Source organism: Osmerus mordax, chromosome 3, assembly GCF_038355195.1.
Source record: "Osmerus mordax isolate fOsmMor3 chromosome 3, fOsmMor3.pri, whole genome shotgun sequence".
Classification (NCBI taxonomy): Eukaryota; Metazoa; Chordata; class Actinopteri; order Osmeriformes; family Osmeridae; genus Osmerus; species Osmerus mordax.
In genome coordinates, this window is record NC_090052.1 from 21,308,207 (window position 1) to 21,328,730 (window position 20,524).

At 46.9% G+C, this 20,524-nt stretch overlaps 1 protein-coding gene across 1 annotated transcript in view; it reads right to left on the reverse strand.

The window, feature by feature from the left end:
* Positions 1-20,524, reverse strand: part of asic2 (acid-sensing (proton-gated) ion channel 2) — a 150,696-nt gene that overhangs the window by 13,319 nt on the left and 116,853 nt on the right. Inside the window, exon 2 of the mRNA XM_067233199.1 lies at positions 1,302-1,452. Within this exon, the coding sequence (XP_067089300.1) occupies positions 1,302-1,452 (151 nt within the window). The remainder of the gene's footprint in view (positions 1-1,301; positions 1,453-20,524) is intronic.

The window sequence follows — 20,524 nt, forward strand, 5'->3', positions numbered from 1 at the left end:
ACATACAAAACTGAAGACGTTTTGAAATGGGTATGATTAGTGAAGTGGACTTGCCACACGCTCTATCTGTTATTCCAAACTGCCATTCTCAGCTGTGGATCTGAACACAGCTCCTCCTTCAGTGCCTTGGGGCTCAATCACTTGACTTTCATTTTATAATCCTTCTTGAAAGTCAAATGATTGATAATGATTGCACTTGCAAACTCCAATCATTGTTTGGGTTTGGTCCTGCCTTCATTGAAGATGGTGTTAACCGCTAATATAAACATACAGGCAGTGGGTTTACTAACCAGCTACAAAACAACCTGAAACAAGCATCAACAGGCCTTGTATCCAACCTCCTCCCACCTGCTACCTTGTCAGAAAAGCAGCCGAACACTCCCAGGCCAGAACTCCGTTCTAACCAGCCCAGGAGGACTGCCAAGACACAAACAGGCATAATGGACAGCTGGCTCTTTACAGGGTAGAATGGGAGGAGCAGGCTAGAGAAGATGAGGAGAGTTCTGTGCCGTGTGTGTCTGTACGGGAGCCAGTGTCCATATCTACGGTGACGAGGCCCCATGAGGATGTTCAGTGGTTAGGGTCCTAAATTATGACGGCTGACTCAGCTGCTAGCTGGTAATGAATCTGTACAGGGATAAACAAAGAGGAGGGAGGGAGGGGTGTATTCACTGTCGGTAGCTGGCTGTGACAGTGCCTGAACAAAATAACTCACTGAGGTGTGTGCAGGGTAGCTAATGACATGAATGTACCACTGCAGCAGATGGTGTCTCTCCAAAATATATTTTGGAGAGACACCATTGGGTTCTGTACGGTAGATCTGCTCTGTGGAAGAGCTCAAAGTAAATAATGTCCATCTGCCAGGTTCTCCATGTCCTGCTTGGCTTGTCCAGATACTGCCCAGTCTTGTCTTGTTCTGAAATGAGCTGCTTATTGGAGGAACTGCAGCATTGAGCCACTCTGCTTCACGGCAACCCCCCCCCCCAAAAAAAACAAAAAAAACAACTGCCCATAGGACTCAAGACACAAATGGCAAATTTGAAGGAAATTAATATCATGAAAACATCAAAGGAATTTCACGGCTGGAAAGGTTTTTAAGAGCTGGATCACAGCTTTAAAGATTATTTGACAGAATTGTCATAAGTACTGGATTATGGAATCTCAAATTTGTAGCATGTCTCTCTAGTCTAATACTTTGCTATAAGTTATGTGTGGGGTGTAATCTCTGTGTGTCGGTTGTCAGCTTGCTGGGACAGCTTGAGGGTAGGACTCAGGGAGCCAGGGAGAAGGGGAGGGTCTACCTGTGTCGCCCCACACAGGGAGGTACTCGTCCTGCTGGATGTCCAGCATGACCTCCAGACCGTTGCCTGTGCCGCCCTTCATGGTGGTGCGTAGGGTCTTGCCCTCCTCTGCCGCGTTGAACATGTAGCACTTCCCATACCTGGTGAACACCTGCGGAGACAGAGGGTCAGAAGGTCAGAAGGCACTAACGACCAGGCCACACACAGCGTAAAGAAAGCACGTTAGAGATGGAGCTGTTCAGAGGGTCAGAAGGTCAGAAGGCACTAACGACCAGGCCACACACAGCGTAAATAAAGCACGTTAGAGATGGAGCTGTTCAGAGGGTCAGAAGGCACTAACGACCAGGCCACACACAGCGTAAAGAAAGCAGGTTAGAGATGGAGCTGTTGGACGAGGACACACATTTGTTACTTGCTGACGAGGCCATTTGCTCAACAGAGGTGTTGCTCTTGCAGTTGCCCGCCTTAATGAGGTCATTAGCCACTCTTAATGAATGTCACGAGACCCTGCAGCCAAATGCTAAGAAATCAGTGTGACAAAAGTCTTCTAAGATCCGTAATGACAATAAAAACTTGATTGTTTTTCACCTGAATGCCCCTGATTTAAATTCACCAAACAATTCAAACGGCATACAATCTCTAACACCTTCTCCATTTCAAAGGATTGGAGAGATAGATTGTGCTTTTTATATGTCCGAGGCCATGCACTGTTACATGCCAAGGAACACTGCCCACAAATGCTGTTGTTTCAGAGTGATGGGCCATGTTTCTGTTCAGCCCCTATCCTCCATCCTGCACACAGTCACACGGTCTCGACCAGCCCAGCGGGCATCAGCCTTACTCAGTCAAGAACAGCTAAATGACTGAAAGCGCAATGTTACAATGTTCATTCTGGAGTAAGTGCAGCTACATAAGGCATTGAGAAAGGGGATACAACAACCTAGGCCACATTCAGATGGTACGAATTTAAAACACGCTCTGACCTGCTACCGCAATGGAGTTTAAAACGTCTGAGAAATTACAAAACTGTTATTCACTGACATTCAAGTTGGGGGCAGTGAAACATCTTGACAAAAACTGTTAACGAACAAGAAAACTATTTTTTCCACTCCAAGTTGAATGTCATTACCAAATTGTTAAGATAATGTGAAATCTTGAAGAAATTGTATTTTTTATCCAAGATAATAGCTTTCAGTACTGTCCTCCATTCCAGGTGCTAAAGCCTGACACAAACAGCCAGCAAATGACTTTGAGGTAGCTATGAATAATAGATTAGAGTCAAACTTGCAGAACACAGCTAATTTTAGGTGAAGTGTGCAACACATGCAAACATGTAAATGAGACCCCAGTTGTGAGGTCCCTGTTCATGAATAATAATCACTAGAAGAACCCGGAACCTACCTACCCTTTTAGTAAGGCAGGCAGGGAGAATGAGTGGATACGATTGTATGATGTATAGCTGCTCAAACGTAAACGCTGGGCTGTAACGCTCTGAGGACGTCCTCGATGCTTTTAGCATAGCACTCCCCCTAAACGTTTTGCTTGGCTGATATACATGCCGTGGGATGTGCTTTAACTCATGTGTGGTGGAGGAATAAACACCTGGAAGCTGATTCCCCTGAACAATTAGTACTACAGTATCCGCAGACATGATGGATAGCCTGTCCAGAGCAGGGTATGGTGGGGGGACAGGCCAGCAGACAGGAGGAGGATATGGGTGAACCATGTGGGAGGTCTTGTTCTCTGCAAGACAGCTCGAAACACAGATATGAATCTCCATAAGATAAACCAGAGAGTAAGTGCTGCCAGAGAAGAGCACAGGGATAAATATTTATAGGGCCAGCACTCCCGCCCGCAGACACACAAGTAGGTCTCTGATCAACTTTAACCATGTCAGGAACATGGCAGAGAGACAGACAGGCATGCACGCAGACACACAAAACGCTTCACGTTGAACAGATTCCAGTTCACCAAGTGTACACTGAACACAAACACGCTGTTTGTGTCTGTCCTTCTGCGTTTCCTCAGCCAGAGTGAAGGGATCTGATAATGAGGACTACATTTTACATTTAGTCATTTAGCAGATGCTCTTATCCAGAGCGACTTACAGTAAGTACAGGGACATTCTCCCGAGGCAAGTAGGGTGAAGTGCCTTGCCCAAGGACACAACGTCAGTTGGCATGACCGGGAATCGAACTGGCAACCTTCGGATTACTAGCCCGATTCCCTCACCGCTCAGCCACCTGACTAGCTTCGCTTTACTTCCTTTAAGGCCCTCCCGAGACTCGTGCTCCGTGTTAATTCTCGGCCGCTAATAGGGCAGAGAGCATTATGTTTAATTAGCGCGGCAGTCAACTTCCATTATATGTGTTTGTGTGGAAGGAGAGACGAATGTGGCATGTGGCGTACAGTAGGTCAGTACAGACTCCATCTGCTGAAGCACTAATGGAGCCATGATCTACCATCCTCCACACCACCCCACCAGCCTTTGTTAGAGCCTCTTACCTTCTCTGTGTTTATCCAGTAATGATGTGTGTTGCTCAGCTAAGACTAGGTCATCGCCCCATTAGGCCTCAGCAAGACAGGTGGACATCTCGTCTCACGATGAGTTTTGTGGTGGCTGTTGTTCTGGTGCCCTGAAAAATGTCTGTTTCTGACCTTCCTGTCTCCCATCTCTTCCGCGCTCTCTTTCTCTCTCCCTCTCTCTCTTCTTAGGTAGAGCTGACAGGAGTCCTCACACATGCCCCACACCTATTCCTCTACAACACCTCCAAGCCCACAACTCTGATAGCTATCTGTGTATCTGTAGACACATTGTATGTCTACTGTATCAATATTATTGTACTCTGAAGACAATTATTGTAATTCCTCAGTGCAATGGAGTATTTACCATCAGTATCTGCATTTCTGAATAGGTTCCATCTTGCGTGGCATCACTGCAGTACAATGTTGCTTGTCGTTAGAAACACAGTGTTGCATGCACATCTGTACCCGGCAGGGGTTTGAGTTGAAGCTAGTCAAGCCAATACAGAAATACACACATTGCTCACTGACAGGGTCTTTAGTGCCTGGTGTCTATTTTCTTTTTATTTCTGTGGTTAATTCACTGACATTTCATGCATCAAGGCTCTAAACTTCAAAGTGTGCTTTGGTGTCTCTGCTTTCGTCACTGAGGGACGAACCAGGGCCTTGAAATGTCAAAGGAGTCAAAGCATGTCATCTCCTGTCACACATTACACTAGTCGATCGGCTCTGCGGTCCTGCGGGCCAACCACAGACAAGAGCCTGAGCTTCGGCTGCCAATTAGGAGCCTTCGTCCACCGAACACAACTCATTAGCATTCACAAGTCAAAGGGGGAACGTCGGCGAGCACAGAGCCGCCAGACCCGGTGTGACCTGGCTGTCATGCCGCGCTGCCCCGCCCCACACAGGAGTCAAAGATGACATGGCCATTAGCGAGGACTTGTGTCACGATGAAAGGTCAATCGTTAGTGCGAGACACCTTCACAGTCAACAGGAGGAGTTGTCAGTCGATGGCCAAAAGCACAGACAAGCGGACACAGCTCTGAACACGACGAGACGTCACTGAAAAACTTGCAAGTGAAGTGCAAACAATCAAGTAGGGAAAATGTATTTATAAATTGTTTTACAGTTTTTTTGTATTTACATTTACATTTAGCAGACGTTCTTATCCAGAGCGACTTACAGTAAGTACAGGGACATTCCCCCGAGGCAAGTAGGGTGAAGTGACTTGCCCAAGGACACAACGTCAGTTGGCATGACCGGGAATCGAACTGGCAACCTTCGGCTTACTATCCCGACTCCCTCACCGCTCAGCCATCTGACTCCCATTTTGTAAAAACACATTCCATGCTTTGGTAATAGGTTATCTCTGCCTCTGTTCCCTTGTCTTTTATGAGAGGGCTCAAAGGTCCTTGTCATTAAGTTCTCACAGCACATATACAAATAAGAATTTGGCAGACTCTTTCTGCAAAACCTAATCCTTCCTTTTTTGATATCTCTGCCTGCCAAGTGGTTCCACAACGAATCCCCATGCCAACAAACCGACAGATTATCTCTCTCAGACACGGACTCTATCTTTTCTTTATTCAGTCGTTTCTTTCCCCTCGGCCGCCTGTTTATCTTCTGCAGTCAGTGAGGTGTCTCACTGTTCCGTCTTTGCCACCAAACGGCCCTGGAAAGCGTGGCATATCCCTGAAACCTCAAACACAACGCTTGGCAGATGAGGTTGTCGTGGAAACAGCACTCAAGACCAAGAAAGTCAAGTCACACACATTTCCCCGTCTATTTTCACCCAGACTGACACTGCAAATCCATATCTGCTCTGAGCCACATCGACGCAATGTTCACCTCTCATCCACCATCCCTGCTGACACAAACTTCTTCCTCTCTATTATTTATATTGATAGACAAGCGTGACATCCAGGAAAATGGGAAACAGTTGCCGATTGCAACGCTACAGCAGCAGTGTGAAGAAATTATTTCCAGGTGTCCAATGGCCACGTATCAGGAACTGTAGGCATAGCAACAAGTCTAAAATCAGTTTAAACAGTGGAGGAAAACGTAATTTTGTACAATATTCCATGAACTTGTTCCTCCAGTACATCTCTATTATAGAACAAACCTACAAACAAACCAACAAAGAGATAGCGAGACTTATCTCTTTTTATTTACTAGGCTGACAGGCCAAGGGAATAACTGAAAACTGATGAGGAATAAATAGACATTTTTAGCCAACCAGGTTTATCGAATCCCACTCAGCAAGTGAGGGGCACTACTGTTGCTTCAAGCTTACACCCCATTTGCATAAGCAGTGTATTGTTATGTGATGTTATTGTTTGCCAAATCGATTTCCATTTTTTGTGAATTGACCAAGCTTTCCAGTAAATCTGAGCAGCAGCAGGGTGCAAACAGGACTGGAGATGGGGGGGAGGAGAAGGAGAGACAGACAGGAGTGGAAAGTTTATGAAAAGCTCTTTAAGTTGCAAGGCGTACACTTTACCTCTTTCTCGTACTTTTCAATAGCAGCAGCAGCTAACGTGGGTCTTGTGTGATGATGAATAATGCAGAAAGCTGCTGCTGTGTCAGTGAGCTACTCTCCTACCCCCCCCCCCCCCCCCCCCCTAGCTGGAACCACAGCTGACACACAGGACAGGAGGCGTTCAACACAAACACACAGTCAAGACTCACTCTCAGGCAGGTTCTAGATATTTCCCAACACGCCTGAAAGACACAGACAACCTTTTCTCATTTCCTCCCCTCACACCGCATCCACATTTACATTTAGTCATTTAGTCATTTAGCAGACGCTCTTATCCAGAGCAGGGACATTCCCCTGAGGAAAATAGGGTGAAGTGTCTTGCCCAAGGACACAACGTCATCTGGCATGGCCAGGAATCGAACTGGCAACCTTCTGATTACAAGCCCGCTTCCCTAACCGCTCTGCCACCTGAATCCCAAACATCATTCATGTCACGTTAAACAAATGTCAGCTTTTGTGCGGCGCTTCGTTAGCATTACGGAACATGTGTATCATTACATCCAAATGTAATTCAGCATTTACCACCGTGTCTTTTACAAGCAAAAGCAGGTGTGGGGGCAAAAGGCACCACGAAAGGTAGCAGTTGCAGCCATAAAACGATTGTTTGTTCTGTGCTATGTTCTTGGTGAAAAGGGACAGGGAGAGAGAAATAAAAAGAGCCAGAGAAATAAAGAGAGAGAGAGAGAGAGAGAGAGAGAGAGAGAGAGAGAGAGAGAGAGAGAGAGAGAGAGAGAGAGAGAGAGAGAGAGAGAGAGAGAGAGAGAGAGAGAACAACAGTGCAGGAGAGAAAGATAAGTGCCTATCTCTGAGTGAAAATGAGATCCCTGGGAAATGGAATGAAACTCCTCAGGGTAAAGGCAGGTCACCAGCACCCTTTGACCCTTGCCGTTGTCCACGGAGACACGGCTGCCTCTGACTTAATGGAGTTTACATGCAGGAGGTCATGGAGAAAAAACAGCCTTCACCTCTGCTGAAATGGACTCGTCAATTAGCATGCTACTCGTAGTGTACGCCAGTAGCTTCTTTACTCTGTGATCTCTCTTAGGTGGCTTGGAAGCACTCTTTGAAACATTGCCCAAATTCGAGTCTTAGGCAAGATTTCTCAAGTAGTACTTTTACCGTTCATGTAGGAGGAATAGCAGAGTCAGGAGACAGAGGCAGGAGACAGAGGCAGGAGACAGAGGCAGGAGACAGAGGCAGGAGGCAGGAGACAGAGGCAGGAGACGGAGGCACGAGGCAGGAGACAGAGGCAGGAGACAGAGGCAGGAGACAGAGGCAGGAGACAGAGACAGGAGACAGAGGCAGGAGGCAGGAGACAGAGGCAGGAGACAGAGGCAGGAGACGGAGGCAGGAGACAGAGGCAGGAGGCAGGAGACAGAGGCAGGAGATAGAGGCAGGAGACAGAGGCAGGAGATAGAGGCAAGAGGCAGGAGACAGAGGCAGGAAGCAGGAGACAGAGCTGGCCACATACAGGAGCATGAGGCAGTAAAAACGGCCAGTCTGCCCCTGGCGAGATAGGAAGTTAAACGAGCGAAGCCAGGTGATCCATCATCTTAAACTGTTGCTTAGCAGCATGGCGGCCAGGCCTCCTTTTCACCCTTCCTCCTCCTCCTCCTCCTCCTCCTCCTCCTCCAACTACTCATCCTCTTCCTACAAGTGTTCCTTTTCCAAATGCTTCTTAATCCCCATGTCCGACCTACAAATTGTCCTGCATCCTAAATCTGGACTAAGGTTAGTTTGACAAACTTAAGACTTTAAATTGTGTTTCTTTGCAGTGACACCAAAACCTACAACTAAATCTGACAGTTCCCTCCTCTCCTCAAAGAGTTGTTTAGCTGCCTTCACAGAGTCCCTCATACAAACAACCCTACCATTAGTCAGCAGTGCTAAGCCCTAAGTCAACAAAATATGTATTGTTCCAGCTGAGTCACTTCGGCTATTGCATAACGGAGACTTCCTGGTTTAAATGTACATGGTATAGTATGACACTTTGCCTGGAGCACTGAAAATGTCGCCAACCGTGTATAATGTTTAAGAAGGCATTTGAACTTCCTTTTTGTTAAATGAGTCAAGCCTCCCTGTCTGAGAGGGAGGCCAAGGTCCCTTTGGGTCAAACACATCATCATTCTTCCTGAATACAAATTCAATTAACCACCCTTCTCTGTGTCTCTGTGTCTCTGTGTCTCTCTCTCTCTCTCCATTTATTTTGTTTCACTCACAGTACCTATCCTCCAGCTCTCTCACCAGTGCAGGGCCAAGTGAACAATGTGTTCCCTGTCTGTCACCGGGGACTGAGGCAAGCGAGAGCCCAGGGACTTTGGGCAATGGATTAACGACCACAGTTGCATGCTCATCTATCACACCTTTTCAAAACTGTCTAAATTTTTTATGTCATCCCCACTGGGCTGTCCGAGCCTCCACTGGGCCTCCACCTGGCCTCCACTGGGCCTCCACTGGGCCTCCACTGGGCCTCCACTGGGCCTCCACCTGGCCTCCACTGGGCCTCCACCTGGCCTCCACTGGGCCTCCACTGGGCCTCCACCTGGCCTCCACGGGGCCTCCACCTGGCCTCCACTGGGCCTCCACTGGGCCTCCACCTGGCCTCCACTGGGCCTCCACTGGGCCTCCACCTGGCCTCCACTGGGCCTCCACTGGGCCTCCACCTGGCCTCCACTGGGCCTCCACTGGGCCTCCACTGGGCCTCCACTGGGCCTCCACCTGGCCTCCACTGGGCCTCCACTGGGCCTCCACTGGGCCTCCACTGGGCCTCCACCTGGCCTCCACTGGGCCTCCACTGGGCCTCCACCTGGCCTCCACTGGGCCTCCACCTGGCCTCCGCTTCACCCGTCACGGCTGTGCGCTGCAGGGCACACTGATGGGAGCAGAGTGACAGGCCTGTGGGGAGAGCAGGTGACAGGTCCTAACCACAGACAGGTTGCCAGGTTTTTCTAGCACTCCATGTCTATCTCTCTTGTTCACATTGTCCACACACATTGCGACATACTGTCCATTGCCATGGGGACAATACTGTATGTCAGTCACCCCCCATTAAGCTATCTTAAGGGCAGGTACTACAGCGGAATAGTAAACAAAATAGTTTTCGTTTTCCCCCCAATAAATTATGCAAATGACGTGTTTTCTCATTAAATATGCGCTCATTTGCATACAATGTAGAACACGGCAACTACATCATAGATGAAGTCAGAACTTTTTGGTTTGCTTTGATGGGATCAATAACTAATTGGTTAGAATTGTCAAAATAACGTTTTTTTAGTTAATTATGTGGAAATGCACTTGACAAGTGCTAAAACACAACGTTTTCACCTCTTTTTTTGTATATAATACCACATAAAATGAGATTGACAAAATATATTTGAAAATCTCTCTGAACATGTCTATATATTCCAAGTAAAAAGCTGTATTTAAAATTGTGTGGCTTTACCTATTATGAGTTGTTAAACATTTAGAAGTGTTAGAACAGGGATTTGGCTAGCCATATGCTTGAGAGAATAAGCTTTCCAACAATATACAATTCCTTTCAGTTATTTCTTAACTTGCTGAGACAAATTACAATAAAAGATGGTAACAGACCATGATTTAAGGTTTTGTGTACTTGGCCAAGGTTGTATAAAATAAAAAAATAAAAAATGTTTTTGGTAATAATTGTGGCATGTTATGAAAGTTTATTGGTTATAGAACCAAAATATCAAAAAATATCCAAATTGACAAACTGAACAAAATTCTGAGGTTTTGCCTGTAGTACCTGGCCTTAAGTGACAATAATGGTGCTAGTGTTCTTCATTTGACTCATTATGTCAAAAGCAGCTTCCGTATATCTCCAGTCGAATTACATTCACATTTTACACGCGGTATAGAGCATGTAGCCTATCTGGGCCTTATCACCACTCTAACCGGTGATGCATTACTGTGTCACTTGGCAGTACAACAGCCAGCCACACATACACAGCCAGCAATGTGATTCAGACTCTGATTGGCTACAAAGGCACACACGTCCGCTTCGCTAGTTTCGAATGTAACTATCCAAACAAACATTCCGACAAGCTCAACGGTGACACAATGTGCCGGTAATTGTCATTCTGCCCATGCTCTGACTCTACGGCATGGCCTCAGACAGCTAGACAGCACCAAGCCTTGGTGCTGCCTCCAATAATGCCATGCCTCTCACTAGTTTAGAGCCAAGGCTTGGTGCTGCCTCCAATAATGCCATGCCTCTCACTAGTTTAGAGCCATGGAAGGAAGCAAAGTAGGTGTCTCTAAACGAGGTGTGAGGGGATCGATAAAGGGCACAATAAAGAGGTACCTTCAATTAGGTCAGCAAATGAATGAGGGAGCCTGGCAATGGCCTCTCAACCGAAATTAGGAATCCTTCAGTCATTTTCAACAGTTTAGTTCAGCTTAACAAATGATCTAATACCGGGAAATACAAGTCTGATGCGATAACTGAATGTCGTATCTGCTGTACAGCAGGGGCACCCTTCCAGAAAATGACTCAGGTAGAAATGAAACAACTGATGATCACAGAGAATACTAACAGCTTTGGAGCTACAGTGGTAAAAAAACTTGTGCGTGAGCTCATGACTGTGTACCCCAGTGTTGCTTTGTTTATTGTCAGCATTAATCTTGCCAACGTGTAATCTTCAGAGGGAAGTCACATTATTAATGAACATGAGAAAGAAAACAGGATGGAATCGTCTGCAGGGAACAGTGAAAAAGGAGTTCAATTTGAGCTGTGGTACTCTGGTGAGTTAAGTCAGATGCTTTGTGCTTCAGCCAAATGCTCACAAAGTAAATAAACATTCAAGTGCAGTACGCTTGGAACTGTAGATGGAGGGAAATATCTCCCTGCAGGGACAGATCCTCTAATGCCTGCGATTATCCCAAAATTTAATTAAGGTAACACAACGGAAAATAATAATTTGGATGAATAAATAAGCATGAGACAGTTGGATTTGTCTCGTGAAATCTAACCCGCTCATGGCTTTCCCTAACTCACTGTTTTCCCTGCTGTGGATGCAGCTCCAAGGTTACTATCAGACACCATCGCAAAGTACTTAAGGGATCCATGTGTGCAAACAAGTCAAGACCCTCCTCCACCTCTGTTCTACATAGCCAAACAGCAGACAGTATAAGTAGCCACGTTGCCTTTTAAAAAGCAGTGTGTTGTTATTGTGTTGGTAGCTTTTATGTGGTTCAGTCCACAGCTCTTGTTGAGGTCGAGTGTTGCTACCAGTACATTTACTTAAGAGATGTCTGCTCGACTGTCAGGCTCCACATGGTCCAGTCTTTCCTCGTCTGGTCATCTCCCAGCAGCACATCGACAGTGTTCCTGCCTCGAAAAATATGCACAGTAGGCCCTGTATCTGACAGCACAGACCCAGTCAGTGATCCAACAGCCGCCTGACTAGCTTGTCAAAAAAAACTAAAAAAAAACTTTCTGGATGTTTCCCTCTGGTACACACCACCTTCCTCTGGTATCTCTATCAACACAGGATCACATTTGACAATACATTCAGTCCATTGAGCAGTCATCCTCCCATGCTCTGCTGCCCAGAAACACAGGAGATTAGATGACAAAGTCTGACGGAAGGCAAGAGACAGATTCATTTCCAATAAGTGCATCCTTCAATGCGAAATACTGTTGGATCAGCTCCAAAAAGGTTGATACATTATTCAGCAATATTTATCTGAGCGAGAAAAACTGTCCTTCAGGTGTCGCTGACACAGATAGAAATTCATTTCATATTCATGTGGTGTTGAAAAACACACGTTTCGACCGTTTTCCCTGTCAGTGTCTTTGGGGTTTACATTTACATTTAGTCATTTAGCAGACGCTCTTATCCAGAGCGACTTTCAGTAAGTACAGGGACATTCCCCCCCCGAGGCTAGTAGGGTGAAGTGCCTGGCCCAAGGACACAACGTCATTTGGCAGGCCAGGAATCAAACCGGCATCATGTGAAATATGATTGACTGAGCACGCTTTAAACTTTTTCACTGCCGGGAATCGAACCAGCGATCTTCTGATTACTAGCCCGATTCTCTAACCGCTCAGCCACCTGATTCCCTACAGCAATCAACAACATCTGCTCAGCCCGCTGCGTTGTCGTGTGTCTGTATCACTGGGCCACACTCCTGTTCCTTCCATCAGGCTCTGCCGCACACAGGAGGGCCACTGTCTCCCCTCTCGTCTGCGTGGGATGTGGCTGGGTCGACCCATACCTGACACCAGCAGTGCGCTGGAGCATGTTTAACCAGACGTGCTTTTCCTCTCCTCTCCTCACCCAGGTTTCACAGCCCAGTTGTCCGCAGACATGAAGCGTCTACTGCTCGGCTTCACACACGGAAAAAGAGAAATCTCAGTCGATGTCTGAGACTGGAACCTTCTTCGGCTGACCTGCAGTGACAGAACTGACTGATGTCAGAGCAACCGTCAGCAGCTCCTGGACTTTACAGAACAGACTAAGTTTTCTGTGCATGTCGCTGAGAGAGAGAGAGAGAGAGAGAGAGAGAGAGAGAGATCTCCTGGTGCATTTCTATCAAGCAGCTACACCTCTCAGCTCTCATCATCTGCATGTTTGTGTTCTGCTTCCATAACATGAGGGGCTGGAGCAGACAGTCTCACTTTCTTCATACACACCACACACACTTCAAAAAGTCAATTTTGCTATTTCTTCCTCCTGAACTAACAGAACTCCCAGTGATGTTTTCAATCATGCTTTGGATTGGACCAGATGGACATGTTTGTATCTTTTGTACTTTACATTTAGTAATTTAGCAGACGCTCTTATCTCCATCTGTTCCTCTACCATCTCCACATTCATCTTAACTTTACAGTAGTCTGACAGATGGCCTGACAAACACCCAGTACAGTAAAGTGCAGCATTTCAAGGTGCACAGCCAATTAGCTTGAGATGCAATACAGCTTGTTGTATTGGTGAGGTAATTGGCCTTAGTTTGTTATTGACAGTGATGTTGTTGTTTCAAAGGCAGCAAGGAAGAATAAATTATACTGATTGCAATCAAAGCATGCACATCACTGACTTGCCACTTATTGGTTGTGGAATACCAAGTAATTACACAGACAGAAAATAATTGCTCCTCAAAGCCATAATCAATCATTGCTGAAAGGCATTCTCACAAACACATAAACAATGATGACCAAAACAAATACAAAACTATTTGCTGATAGCTAAAGCTAAACATATAATGTATAACATCAAACAATTAACCTTCTCTTTTCAACCTTACAACCACATGTATACATACACATTTTATTTAAAATTACATCTGAATGTGTCCTAATCTCTAACTCAAATTCAACACAGAAATATTTATTTTGTATGAGTACTCTACTCACCCCATGTTTACTTTACATCTACAGAAAAAATATTCAGTCAGTCAATTAGTTTCTTCCTCTACTACAAAAAAGTACCTTTTCAATGTGTCTCTATAACGTTATCTGAGGACGAGACCCTTACTTAGTCTCGGTTGTATGGAATACTTGGCTGGGCTACTTAAGGCTGTTGAATTTATAACAGCAAGTCATCAAGTCTGAGGTAGCAACATTAATAAACCATCACAGCCCAGCTATGAAAGTCTGTAGGTGTGGGTCAGCGCTTGATTATATTGACAAATGTTCCAATTAAACTATATAGGAAAATGACATGGGACAAATAACTGCCACTGTTCAATACATTTGCAAAACACTTACATTTTACCTTTGTAAGTGTAAGCTGTTGTTTGAAAAGGGTTAGGGAAAAACACAATTAATTATGACATAAGGCTGTGGGTTAGGGTTAGATGGCTTTGAATGTATGAAAATGAAAATGATGATGTACATCAAGCACCTTACTGTGCGCAGCTTAACAAAAGCATGAGCATGCTTTACGTGAATCAACAGAAAGCCATTCAGCAGTGATGACAAAACTTTTATTTCCCAACATAATTCCACAAGTGGATAAAGGGGCAGTGGAATTGCTTTCCTAATGGCCGTGAGTCATGCGAGCTGGCAGGTGGTGTATCCGTCAGCAGCATAGCGTAACGGTTGGTATTTGCATGCCTTTATCATCATCAGCAGGTGTGGCAGTGGGATTGCCAGCAGTAACATTCATTATGCCAGTGTGTAGCTCACGCAAACCAAGAAAAATGGCAGCCTAGGGCACTTAACGGGATGCATTTCCACAGAGGATAGAGAAATAAATAAAGAAATAACCAGCCACTGCTGCCTGGTTTTGGCCTATGGTGTCGGGCCCCCGTGCTTGTATGGGAGGCATTCACAGAGTCTTAATGTATGAATATGAAAGACTTTTACTACAACAGTAGATGACTAATTATATGCCCAGCAGACTGCGAGGAGCATTATGGACTTATGGAGGGGGCATGTGTGTTTGAGAGCCTGTGTGTGTGCATAATGGGTGTTTCAGTATGTGTGTTTGAGAGCGTGTGTGTGTGTTTGAATAATGGATGTTTCAGCATGTGTTTGTGCGTGTGTGTTTGAATAATGGGTGTTTCAGTGTGTGTGTTTGTGTAATGAGTGTTTTGGTATGTGTGTGTTGATTACACGAGTGTTTCCTGCTTGTCAGACCAACCCTGGTGCATAAAGAGATGAAATATGAAACAGTGTGAAACTGATGAGGTCAAAATGATCTAAGAATGTTAAGTTATTTATTATTCCCTTTTCAAACTCAGAGAAATGCTTGGACCAACCAATAAACGGGCGCAGACACAACACAGCAGAGCTGAGAGTAGTGCTGCTGCAGTTTCCAAATGCCACAGGCGACTACCTGGGGTGTGCATTGTCAAACGGGATTATTCCATTTACTGAAGTTGACCAGCTCGTGAGGTGAACAGACATGATCCTTATACCTCCCTTATTCCCTCTCTCTTCAGTAGATTAACAAGCGTGTGTGTGTGTGTGTGAGTACACGTGTTCCAGCCTTCCTCTTCTTCATTCTCCTTTACAAAAGATCCCTTTGCTAAATCTTTCATGTTATAGTGTGTACTGGCCACAGCTGAGGGCACACACACTCTCTCTCTCTCTCTCTCTCTCTCTCTCTCTCTCTCTCTCTCTCTCTCTCTCTCTCTCTCTCTCTCTCTCTCTCTCTCTCTCTCTCTCTCTCTCTCTCTCTCTCTCTCTCTCTCTCTCTCTCTCTCTCTCTCTCTCTCTCTCTCTCTCTCTCTCTCTCTCTCTCTCTCTCTCTCTCTCTCTCTCTCTCTCTCTCTCTCTCTCTCTCTCTCTCTCTCTCTCTCTCTCTCTCTCTCTTTCTCACACACACACACAGAAAGGGAAAGGGAACAAAACAATCATGAGGGAAAGGCAATTTTTGGGAAACCATAATGTAGAGCTCTAATCACGACTGAATATGTACTTTGAAATCAATGAAAGAAAAGAAACCCACTTACGGTAATGGCAGGCGCCGATCAGCCTGCATCAGAGACTGCATTCAAGCCCTGCCCGAACGACATGGAAGGTCACAGTGCTCAGGGATAAAGCCTGACTGGAGCTGAACAGCAGTGGCGGGACAGGTGGAGTGGGAAAGAGGCCCAAACATGGTGATTCACACCTTTCCCCCCGGCACGCATCGCATCTCCTCAGTGTCCATCGAATTAGACCGACACAAAGTAGACCCACTCAGCCATCGTCCAGCTCACCCTCTGGTTTACGCTTCTATCTCAAACCCCTACGGAGTTCCTCACTCCCAACCTAGAATCGGACACTCCCACGGCCTCCGGTAACTGTCCAAGGAGAAGAAGCAGCATCTCAGCTACAGGAGCAGAACTCATTTCCCCAAGAGAGTCTAGTCCCTTAGAAGCAGCCACTTATAACAGCCCTTCTGAAGCTTCCCCGCTTTCATCAGGTGTTACGAAGGAGGAACCAGTTTCTTGGTGGAGCGACGATCCTAACCTCATGCATGGGACAATCGCTGAGCTCCACAGGGGGCTGCTGACGAGGAGGAATTGAGCATCACAGCCGAGTGAGTCATGCTTTAAAACACCTAGGTGATAAGGATAGCATCCTTCAAGCGCTCTGATAAAATGTTCCCCCAATGGAACTGCTGTTCTATAGTTGGGTCTGTTCCACTCGGAGGAACCTGGGTATCAGCCAGTCTGGAAGTCCCCTGGTGGCAGAGGGGTTTTAGGTCCGCCCTCACTGAGCCTGGAGTATTTGGCGAGGGTAACTAAACTCCATTCCTGGGAGATTAGGGTTGAGAGGACTTTCCGTATCTTGAAAAAAGTACCTTTGATCTACACTTCATGGATAATAGGTTTCTACATAGAGAGGGAGAGAGAATAAAGAGAGAGAGAGACAGAGTGACAGAGGGAGAGAAAGAAAGAGAGAGAGATACGGAGGAGAGAGAGAGAGAGAGAGAGAGAGAGAGAGAGAGAGAGAGAGAGAGAGAGAGAGAGAGAAAAGGGGGAAAGTGTGTTGGGGGGGGTTGTACTCATTAACCATGCAAGTACAGTAGGTTTTAATTAAGGCTGATTTACCTCTTTGAGATCTAGATGTCCCATTGATTTCCTTCCTGTACAAACAGTAATCTATACCTCCTAAGTTAGCAGGAATATTGTTCTAAACTGCTTGTAGGAGAGAACTTCAGATGGACCGAACAGAAAAGAGTTAAGCCTCCCTTAACAACAAATAGAACATTGTTCTGCACTTATCAACCACACTAAACAATGGTGATTATCGTCAGTGCACACAGAGATTGTATAATATATGATCCTGTAGGAGTGTATGTTCGTGTGGGTAGGTAGGTGTGTCCCCTTCCTGTAGGAGTGTATGTTCGTGCGGGTAGGTAGATGTGTATCGGATAGGGACCCAGACGCAGGCTCTGGGGCTGAACAGAGGAAGGCCAGTGGTGCCATAAATAGATGAGCTGAGGGAGACATGCTCCAGATCCAGCCCGCATTTACAAGGGTTAATCACACACTGCACCATTGGCTAATTGACTCTTAATTAGCGTCTGATCTCCCCAGTGTGTGGGCGTGTGTCTGTGTGCTCATCTATATCATATGATTATACATCTTCTTCTGGGGGATGATAGACTGAAAAGAAAACCTGTCCTTCACAGCACCGTGCCCTGAGTCCTCTCCCTTATTTAGGGTAAAGTGAGCGAGCATAAAAAAAAATGACAACGTGTGTGTGTGTCTCCTCACCCCGTGTGTGTTCACACGCACACCAGATGGGGCCAGGGTGATGTTTCACGGTCAGCATGATGCCTCTACTTCACAAAGCAAGCCTGTCCCTCTACTGGCCAGTGGCCGCTGCGGATGTAAAACGTACGTGTGTGTGCGCGCGTGTGTGTGCATCAAAGCCAGTGCATCGGTGAGAAAAGCCACAGGTAGGATTATAAATATAAAATCGTCCTTATGAATTAGAGACAGATAAAAGACAAAGGCGGACAAATGTAGAACGTGACCTGCAGGGCTGTGCTTTGGAATCTGAAGGTTCTTTAAGACCTTACGAGGCTGTGAAAGCTTCACCCTAATCCACCCTGCTCCAGCCCCATCTCCCTCAAACCCCTTTCTGCACAACATGGAGGGATGGGCAGCAGTCTTTTTGTGTGTGGAGCCCGCCCGCCTTATCAGAGACACTGCCTGCCTACACCTTCACCTGGATCCCTGCCTGCTTTCAGCTCCATTGAGCCCACCAGCTCTCACAGCCAAGCCCTCCTGAGCCGGAGGAGAAGAAAGCCGTAGAGCATCGGAGGGAGGGATGGACGGGTGGAGGGTGCTGGTCAGAGAGTGGGTGAAGAGAGAGAGAGAAATAATGGAAAACCCTCTGAGCTATGGAGGCTGAATCAGACACTGCAAAGCACCAAATCACAAGGCTCGCACTGCCAGCAGAGCTGCAGACATCCTTCTAACACGAGCCCATGGCACCGCATGAAAAGGAACTGGAAAGATTGCTGCACTCGCGTCCGTGAGATCTCTTCACCGGCTGTGGATGGAGACTGTGTGGGAATAAATGATCCCATGCTGTCGCCCTTCCCAGAAGAGTTCTCACTGGGTGTATCTGGGTGACGACCAAGGAGTGAGATACTACATTGTGATAAGGAACCTCCTGGAATTAATGTCAATGAGCTAACAGTCGTGCAACGTCACGTGTGAATTGGTGTACCTGCAGCCTGTCGATGTCATTGACATTTTTGACTCCGGAGCCTCCACCCACACCACCACCCAGCTTTGATTTGACTGTGCTCTGTTGCCAGGGCTGTAAGTAGGGAGCTTTACTGAGTGTGGTGTGAGAGTGGATCCATCGTGTATGAGGGCTCACTCAGAGGGCTCGGAAGGAGACGAGTATGGTGATGTGCTGACACCCGTCCAGGGTGAAGTATGTCTAGGGGGCAGAACATGGTGGTGGAGTGAGGAAGGATATGAAAGGGTTAGGGGTGCGGGATGGGGAGGATCCCGTCTTTGCTGGGTTCAGAATCCCCACCAATCAGGTCGTCCTCCTGGGAGTGGAGAGCGCTCGGTATACACAACACTGCAGCACAGAGAAACAGCAATTTCCTGCATCATTGATCTCTCTGTCCCTCCCTCTCTCCCTCTATCCCTCTCTCTCTCTCCCTCTCTCCCTCTCTCCCCCTCTCCCCCTCTCCCCCTCTGTCTCTCTCTCCCTCTTGCCCTCCATCCCTGCCTCCCTCCCTCCCAGGGACCAACAGGCAGAAGGATGAGTCCCATTCTTCAGGACCAGTAGACACAGACATAGCAACGCACAGGCACAGCACAGACACAGCCCAGCCCAGCCCAGCACAGACACAGCATAGACACAGCCCAGCCCAGCACAGACACAACACAGCACAGACACAGCCCAGCAAAGACACAGCTCAGCCCAGCGACATCATTGTGACGTTGAAGTGAATGTTTGCCTTGAGAGGGACTTGTGTGAACCGTGAAGTGTCATTGTTTTATAAGTCATCCCTTGGCAGCCCCACACTGGCACCGTGCCTCTTAGAAAAAAGACAAGCAGCTTCCCATTAAATCATTAAAACAGCCTCACATTTAGGGACACCTACTGCATAAGTTAGCAATCACACCGACACACACAGCCCACACACACACACACACACACACTTCCTTTGCCCTGACACTACTTCCATCACAGTGAAAATAAAAAGGGTACTGTAGAACATTTCCAAAACACCTTTTCATGAAATAATGAACACACTGAAAATTGAAACTTCTAAATCCCCATAAAGGAAACATAATCTCCTATTGTACATGTATTTGGCAAAGCCCAGAAAGGCACACTTGAATGACTAAGGGGAAATCAACTTGAAATAACAGTAAGATTAATTGGGGCTATATAATTACCTATAGTGTGTGCGTATACCCAATTAAGTAAGAAGGGCATTTTTCCAGTTTGGATTCAGTATTTTCTCTCATTGGCCCAAGGTTGGATGTGCACATACTGTGTAAACTGGCTAGTCATAGTGCAGCAAAGGACACTAGTTAGCCTGCCAAGCTTGTCACTGTGTTGCAGAGACAAACTAGACCTGGAGGCAACCAGGCAACCCAGGGTGGTGTGCCTGTTGGTCCCTCAGTGACAAAACGGAGCTTTGATACTCTCCTGTTCTACGCCGTCAAAGCTGTTGGCATCGCCCACTTCCTCCTGCACTTCCTTTCCATGTCCCCTCATCGCCCACTTCCTCCTGCGTTTCCTTTCCATGTCCCCTCATCGCCCACTTCCTCCTGCGCTTCCTTTCCATGTCCCCTCATCGCTCACTTCCTCCTGCGCTTCCTTTCCATGTCCCCTCATCGCCCACTTCCTCCTGCGCTTCCTTTCCATGTCCCCTCATCGCCCACTTCCTCCTGCGCTTCCTTTCCGTGTCCCCTCATCGCCCACTTCCTCCTGCGCTTCCTTTCCATGTCCCCTCATCGCCCACTTCCTCCTGCGCTTCCTTTCCGTGTCCCCTCATCGCCCACTTCCTCCTGCGCTTCCTTTCCATGTCCCCTCATCGCCCACTTCCTCCTGCGCTTCCTTTCCATGTCCCCTCATCGCCCACTTCCTCCTGCGCTTCCTTTCCATGTCCCCTCATCGCCCACTTCCTCCTGCGCTTCCTTTCCATGTCCCCTCATCGCCCACTTCCTCCTGTTCTTCCTTTCCATGTCCCCTCATCGCCCACCCTACCCCATGCAT